This window comes from Pinus tabuliformis, chromosome 7 (assembly GCF_031772625.1).
Source record: "Pinus tabuliformis cultivar Carrire ecotype Pingquan chromosome 7, CPIR1, whole genome shotgun sequence".
In the NCBI taxonomy this organism is placed as follows: domain Eukaryota; kingdom Viridiplantae; phylum Streptophyta; class Pinopsida; order Pinales; family Pinaceae; genus Pinus; species Pinus tabuliformis.
Window position 1 is genome coordinate 1,585,249,839 of NC_142293.1, and position 8,496 is coordinate 1,585,258,334.

Sequence of the window (8,496 nt, forward strand, 5' to 3'; positions counted from 1 at the left end):
AAAGAAGAAATTTCAACTACTGAAGTCACCTATGTTATTTGCATATTTCAATCCTCCCAACCATGAGACTTGCCGTCAGGTCCAAGTCTCTCCGCGAGCTTGCTCACAAGACCAATGTCTTTCTGCAAGTTTTGCACACAGTGTTTTCACTATATGGTCACCACCAAACTTAGCTACTCTTACTGTCAGCACAGTTCCTCCTCCCTCTCTCTATGCCGCCCCCCCAAGGTTTTCTTTGGAGTATTCATAATCAGGGAGGTAGTTAGGGTTTTCTTGGCAATTGCCTACAGTTCCTCCTCCTTCTCTCCATGCCCCCCCCATGGCTTTCTTTGGAGCATTCGTAATCAAGGAGGTAGTTAGGGTTTTCTTGGCAATTTCCTTCCATAACTTCCGTGTTATGAGAAGTTACAAGAATTTTTAATACCCAAACAATTTTCTCTCTTTAATAATTAACACACATTAATACTTAATTCAAATAATAATCATAATATCCAATTTTGTTTTCACTGCGATAAAATAAAATATTTGCAGTTTTATGAGGAAATTACACTTTTCTATGAAATAGATGTAGAAGATGAGGAGATTGAAAAGTAATATAAATCCAAAATAACTATCATTGTCTAACAATCTAGTCAGAGTCTCTATATATAGAGATAAACTTAGTATTCCATTAATAAACTCTTTCATAATGTGTATATATAACTAGCATAGATTCATGTGAACTATAAATTAATGAAATTCCAAAAAAAAAATTATATATTATGAATGATATACATTAATAAAATTTCATTAAAAGAAAAACTTATATTTAATATTTTGTTAATAATTTTATAGTTATGGAAATATCAAAACTAATGATTAATAATATTTATTTATAATTTTATTTAAATGGTTAAAAATTATATATATATATATATATATATATATATATATATATATATATATATATAATTATAATTATATAATTATATATATATATATATGTGATTATGTGAATTTTTAATGATTCACACTTATATTCTTTATAATACAATATAATACTTTAATGTAAATAGCAGTAATATATATATATATATATATATATATATATATATATATATATATATATTTATTTATTAAGATGATAATAATATTCTTATTTTTTTGGAATAGGTTAAATGATATGAAAGTTATATTGATAATTAAGTGAAAAATAAATTTAATTCAATTAAAAAAATAATAGGAAAAATAAATAAATGACATGAAATACAATAAAGGAAAAATGTATTTATTATTAAGTAAAAATAAAATATTAAAATATTTTCTAATTTTATAAATATTATAGTAACTATAGCTATGATTAGATGCAGTAAATAAAGGGGATTTTAAAAATAATGTATTAAAATACTATAATATATTTATTTCATATTTATAATTTTAAAAAATAATTATAAGTATTTAATTTTAAAGAACATTATAACCATTTGTAATTTAACATAAATTAATTTCATTTTATTTTAAATTAATTTGAGAATAATAATTTTCTTCTATATATTTTTAAATTTTATTTTAACAATTCTAAATTACAATTTAACTTATACAATTTTTATTATTGAGTCAATCGGCCATTAAAAAAATAAAAATTATAAAAAAATATTTAAATAATGTCTATTCATCAAATTAATGTCTATTCATCAAAAATATGCCAATGAAGAAATTAATCTGCCCATGTTAAACCTGGCTCATATTAAATCAATATTTAAAATAAATTTATGTTAATTTCACACAATATAATACCAACTTTCCCATTAATTACTATGATTAATGGAAATTTAGAAATATTAAATGTAATGTAATATGCGTTGTATCGTGCAAAATAATGTTATAAGATTTCTAATTTAGATGTTTCCATATAAACATGTTTTACTGATAACGTCTGAACACCTTACATATATTATATATGAGATTAAAACGAGCAATTGATTTCATAGGCGATAAACATTACATACTAATGCAGATACAACATGCCTATTCCTAAATAGCAACAGAATTACACAAGATAACGAAGTCTTACGCAAACAATTCAAATCCAAACCCATCTAAAGCCAACCTGATGTGAGATTTTGTATAACACCCGATAACTTTTCAGATATAAGAGCGCGCAAAAGGAGGAGTGTTTTCGATAGCATGACTGATTTCTGCTTCAAATCTTCGCATGGTAGCAGAGGGCAAGCAAATGGGAACCACTATTCCCTCCACGCCACTTTTATTGCGATGGGAGATTAAGAAGTTGACCAGACCTGGCACTGCTCCTACCCCGCCTCTTGCAGGACCTCCGTAGGCTGCTCTTCCCCACCCGAAATCCACATTTCTGAAGCCGATTTTGGTAACGTCTGAAACAAAAAAGGAGCCCACCACTGTGCAGTGAGGGCGCCCCTTCAGTTCCATCAAATCTATCGCCGATCGGATGTACTCGTCGTTCACAGCCGTTTTCGCTTCGTTTATCAATTTCACAGCGAAAGACAGCGGCTTGTTTGTCAGCTCTTCTGCGGTCGTCCTCGCGCATGCAAGACTTATCGCATTCCCGTAGAACCCTCCAGGAAGCGGCGGGTGCGATTTCGTGCGGACATTCACGGTGAATATGAACCTAACTTCCTGCTCCGCGTGCAGTTGGAAAGCCTTCGTTCTCAAACGCCACAAAAACGCCGATAGAACTTCAAACGTTGAGTACTTGCATTGCCCTACTGCTTGCCGTTTGAGCGACTCGATCACCTTGTGTCCGAAGAAGAACGAATTGTGGATCAACTCGTTAGGTGGCACCATTTTCCGATCTCTGTCTTCTATTTGATCGTATTCATAGTGAGGAAGTTTGACAACGGGATTCGCCTGGGGTCGGAGGTTTTCTCTTTTCCAAACAGGGAGAACCGAAGGCCTCGTAGCCCCCTTCACCATTTCGGCGAGAGCGTTCATGAACTGAACGAGGCCAAGTGCGTCGGTTATGGTGTGATTAAAAGTCATGGCGAATATGAACCCTCCGCATTTCAGACGCGTTACCTGAAAGTTTGAGACGCCATGGTACGTTTAGAAGTCACAATTTCGATTGGAAGAAAAAGCATTCAATGCCACCATGCGCCATAACAAACTGAAAACATAAAAAAAATCGAGTCAGAACATGATTGAACGAACCTGAATTAGAAGGAGAGGAGAATTGGTAATAGTCAGTGTGTCCGGCACGTCGTACATCAGATCTTGCCAGCAGGGAAAGGACGGCAGGAGGTCTCCTAACTCTTCCAGAGCAACGTCCGCATCGGCTTCCACAAACAGCACGCCTTCTCCAGTGCTCTCCAACACGAGCTTTCCGGCGGGAGCCTCTCTGACTCTTCCAGCAAAAGGGTAGTAGATCACTAAAACGTTGGCCAGCCCTTCTCTGATAACTCGGGCGGGATCCTCACCCTTCTTCGATGGGTCGAACCGATAGAACTGAACAACGGGGCAATGAAATCTCAGGGTCGGTTGATCATCGATATTGGAGAGGTACAGAAACTCTTCTGGAGTAGGCCGGGAAGGAGCGACGAGGACGGCCGGCTTTCTTGTGACTTTGAAGTGCAGAGATGCCATGAAAGATCAAATTTTCGATACTCAGCCAAAGCCGGAAGAAATAGCCCAACGGTGTTAGACACTTTGAAGCAAGAGAAATACAGTATATGAAGGATAGCTGCTGAGATTGCATAATGTAACACCTATTTATAAGATTATAAATGGAATTAGAGTGAGAGCTATTTATAAGATTATAAGTGGAATTAGAGCTAGAGTTGTTTTTAGTGGAGGAGGTGGTCTAATCGTTAGGTGGAAAAGATAGGGTAGGGTTTAATTTTTAAGTGAGATGTTTAGTTTCACAGACAAGCTAACAAACCATTAATGATTATTGAAAGAAAAGGCACCAGGTAGGTAATTAAAAACCAACGACGTAGGAGATTCGCAACCAACCAGAAGTACAGTAATCTTACGAACAATTTACCCATCAAATTTTAACCCTGCAAAGTATCAAGATGGACGGTGCAGTGATTTCTAGAAGGTCGGCAGAGGGAGGAATGGTCATCTGGGGCACGACTCCATATACCCTAAAGTAACGCTACCCTGCCCCGTCGAGAAATGATGCGATATATTCGGGCCTTATACTCTGATAGAGATGTCGAAGGTAAAACAGAGTGGCTGTGAGATTTTCCCCACGAGCATGAACGCCGTCTAAACGGCTAATAATGACGAAGAGGGCTAAAGTTTGGAAGGCGACCAACGGAGTACCCACGACGAAAAAGGAATGAAGGGATGAGTAGACGATTACTAACTACAAAAATGGTTGAATTTGTAGAAAGGAGAGCTTGCAGTTTGCATAAGTTTCTCAAAACATTAATCCAAATTGATGATAAACTATCTACCGCCGATGATCCATCTACCATGATGGATGTGTGCATATATATAAATAAAGTAATGATTGAACCTATTTTAATCATCTTTATTCATACAGAGTTGTACTAATAATTTAATAATTAGACCGCAAGAAATCTAATATATTAAAAGGATTTTTTTCGTTAGATAAAAATATATATATCAGCTATGTTTAATCAAAATATATATATTTGGTATTTTTAATTATGTCTATAAGTCAGTTTGCGTTGAAATAGGAATTTTGTAAATTTATTTTAGTTATCCATCATTATTAAATATTGAATACTTTACTTTTTTTTTTAAATATTGAATACTTTAATTTTTTTTATACTAGTAAAACTATTATGGCTCCTCTTCTGAAGGAATGAATAATATCTCTTGTTCATGAAAAAGAGTCTTTTTTTATAACTATACCTCTTGAAGGAGGGATTGTTTAAAAAAATAATGTAGATCTTATTTAAGGACTAGAATACTACTCATGAGTGAACTCCTAACACTCGAAAACATTTAATTTTGGATGCTAAAGATTTAAATTCTAAAAAATATATTATAATTTAATAAGAGATAGTTACAAATTTAAAAGTATTTGTTTTTTAATTAAATTAATTAATTTAAAATTTATTTTTTTTGTAAAGTTGGTAGGACTATATATCGCCCCAATCAGAGCCGGATCGTGACTTCACTTCAAGGAGTACCTTAACAGAGTATCTGATCAACTTCACATTGATCGTGACTTCACTTCAAGGAGTACCTTAACAGAGTATCTGATCAACTTCACATCAAGGAGTACCTTAACAGAGCATCTGATCGCCATGATTGAGTTTCTTAAGAGAGCAAGGAGTGCCTTAACAGAGCATCCGATCACCATCACTGAGTGCCTTAGGAGAGCACCCTATCACCGTCTATCCAAGACCCTGTGGACTTTGACTTAAAAAATGTTATATGAATAAGTTTGATATGAAAAGTGTTATTATATTTTGGGCATATGGTATTGGTAAGTTATGATATTGACCCATGGTATTGTAATAAAATCTCTTCATGATAATGTTAAAATGAAACTCCATTGTTTTACACATTTTTTAAATATAGATGTGTTTTTCCTACAAATTGTATGTGTTTAACTCATATATATTCTTTTCATAATTAATAATTTAAAATAAACTTATAATTTGGCTAGTTTTTATAAGTTTTTTAATGTTGGTAATGTGAGATATAAGGTGCTTACAATAGATTGGTGTTTATCATCCATTTAATTTAATTATTAACAATTAATTTAATTTAATTATCAATAATTATTAAGTGGATGGTAAGGAGTTAGTTTCCATGGGATATTCTAGAATATTTTTAGCAATCAGGAATTAAAGGTTGAAATATATTTCAAAATTAATTATACTCTTTCTTTCTTTCTAACTATATTAATTAATTAAAACATATACCATGTGAAGAAGAGTCATGTGAAATGTAGGTTTTTGGATATGTTGTATTGATCAACCTTGATATTGGCCTATGGTATTGTAACAAACCATATTTACATATTAAGAATCTCTATGAAAAAATGAAAATGAAATTCCTTGTTACATTTTTTTTAATGTATATATCTTTAACTTATATTAATTTTTTTAATTAATGATAATAATGATGACGATGATGATGATGATTAACGTCCACTAAGACCAATGTGGTATATCGGACCTCAAGAAAAGAGAGTCTAATTTCCATTCTTCAAAATCTTGTTTTTGTGATCCAGGAGCAAGGAAAGAAGCGTTCTAAGATCACTATAGTTGGGTTCGCTTAATAAGTCAAGAAGATTGGAGGTGTGGCTGATGATAGGGAGTTGTGAGCAGACGTGGGCAAGAGTCGGGCAGTCTAAAAAGAAGTGCTTTTCATCTTCCACCTTCTTAGTATATCACAAATGTGACAAATTCTATCGTCCCATGGAGTATTGGGGGTAGACCACCACCCGGTCTCACTCCGAATCTCATGAGAGTTAGTTTTAATCCTAGCAATGTTCATTTTCTTCTTAGTGTTAGTTAACATAGAGAGATAATTATGGTTATGAAAGGTGGGGTTGATCACCTACTTATAGTAGTTTAGCTTCCTTTTACACTCCATCTCCTTAGCATCCCACATCTTGTCCTAAAATTGTTGGAAGTAATGCTTCCACGTCATCTTTAGTTGTCATTGTGAGTCTTTAGGCATCAGTCTAGAAACTATTGATTCCTATGTTATGAGTAAGAATCATGATCTAGATGTGTCGAATTCAGTGTGTTATGTCCTTTATATTTGTATCTCTTGTGATCAATGAAAAATATCAGAGTGCGTTTTGGTGTTTTGTGTAATCACTCTCTCATTTCTAATATGGTATCAAAGCTAATGAGGATCGAGATCTTGGATTTGTGTGGAGTGATCAATTAAATAGCGTGTGCATGGTTCGTTCTGCTGAGATCTATTTTTTGGAACGATTTTTGGAACAATCATTGATTGGTTGAACGCTAAATCTTAGCGTTGTGAGGATCCAACGCAATGGTGCAAAGTTGTTCCTGTTAAAAGTCACAGATCTGCTTAAAAGTCATCACCCTAACATAAAAAGGATCAAGATCTGCATGGGATTCATGATCCAAGGGTTCCACCACCAGAAAAGTCACAGATCCTCGTTGTGGCACATTTTTTTTGGGTCTCCTCACCGTGATTTGCACCACATGAGGATTTTTAGCATGCAATCGTTGTTTGAGGAGCAATGGATTAGAGACATCGTGAAGGCATAAGAGAGCCTAAGATATAGCTTGCCATCACTGTCAGACTTTGAGAATCAAACTGTGATGTGGGACAATGCACTTGAATGTTGTTGAACACTCTGATGCAAGGGGAAGCTCCATGGGTGTAAGAGCTCAAATTCATCACATCAGATCGACTGAAGGAATTCGTATGTTGCAAGCTAAATTACAATAAGAGTCAAGTTGTTTACAGTAGCATGGTCAAATCGACGTGCTCATACTCAAGGGCAGAGTCTCACTCATGGGCATAATCTTCTATTGCTGCAACTCCCAAGCCAACAACGATTAAATCTCCCACAACGTCTCTACCAACCTCTTCCCCTCGGATGTTGCGAAAACTCCTTCATTCTATGGCACTTATTACAACCACATTTTTCCACATTTAAGTAGCAACGCTTCCTATTATCTCGGTCTCATTAGAAGTACACAAGGTGATGCGTATTGCATCAATAACTTCGATCGCTATTGGATGGAAGCCATCATTACAGCAGTCGAGGAAGGAGGATGGATGCCACTTAATGCATTATTTGATTGTGAATTTTTTGGGTTCTTGAAAAATTCCAACAATTGTGGGAAGAGTTTAAGTTTAGTGAATAATGGTTAATTGGTTGTGCTGTCAAGAGCGTTGTAGGTTTTCTTTTGGGTTTTGTTAGTTTGTGTGTGAAATATTGTAGTCAGAGGATATATTTCTATATAAATAATGCAGGGTTATTATTATTTAAAAAAAAAAAATTGTGAGAGATGGTTTTGGTGTTTGTGTTTTTATTAGTAGTTAAAAGGGTTGGTGGTTCTTAAAATGAATCCCCGGTGTCCGAAACATCAATTCTTGTGTGTTATTATTAGTTATAAAAAGGGTTGGAGATTCTCAAATTGGAAGCCCCCATGTCCAAAACATCGATTCTTGTAAGGTTAAGTTTTTTTTATCAATGTTTGAACACATTCAATATCTAGACCTCCATCCTAGAAACTAGTGGATAACCAAAAGCGAAATATATTGCAGATGGTGGTTAATCCATAGGATGGTTCATTACTTGATAACTCTTATCGCGAAAGCCCCGATGAGCCGAGGTGTCAATATTGTTGATATTACAAAGTTCATCAACGATGACCAGAGGCAGTTACATTTTAAATGGAGGTCAAGTGACAACTCGAAGATGTGGTGGTGAAAGAGAGGTGTTTGCGAGATTCCAGAGTGGATGTGGGTGTTGATGAAGACCAGTCAGACAAAGATTTATTTATTGTTGTAATATGTATTTTTAACGTTATCCATGTAAGCATTAAGGGAGGGTGTTGGAAG

General features: G+C 34.4%; 1 protein-coding gene across 1 annotated transcript; it reads right to left on the reverse strand.

Moving 5' to 3' along the window:
- Nucleotides 1-2,124: 2,124 nt before the first annotated feature.
- On the reverse strand, nucleotides 2,125-3,684 carry LOC149254145 (benzyl alcohol O-benzoyltransferase-like). Its single transcript, XM_089456990.1, has 2 exons — nucleotides 3,166-3,684; nucleotides 2,125-3,033 (listed from the first exon to the last, which is right to left on the reverse strand). Exons 1-2 carry the CDS (start codon nucleotides 3,595-3,597, stop codon nucleotides 2,125-2,127), a joined length of 1,341 nt encoding a protein of 446 aa, XP_089313116.1. The 5' UTR covers nucleotides 3,598-3,684.
- Nucleotides 3,685-8,496: the final 4,812 nt, after the last annotated feature.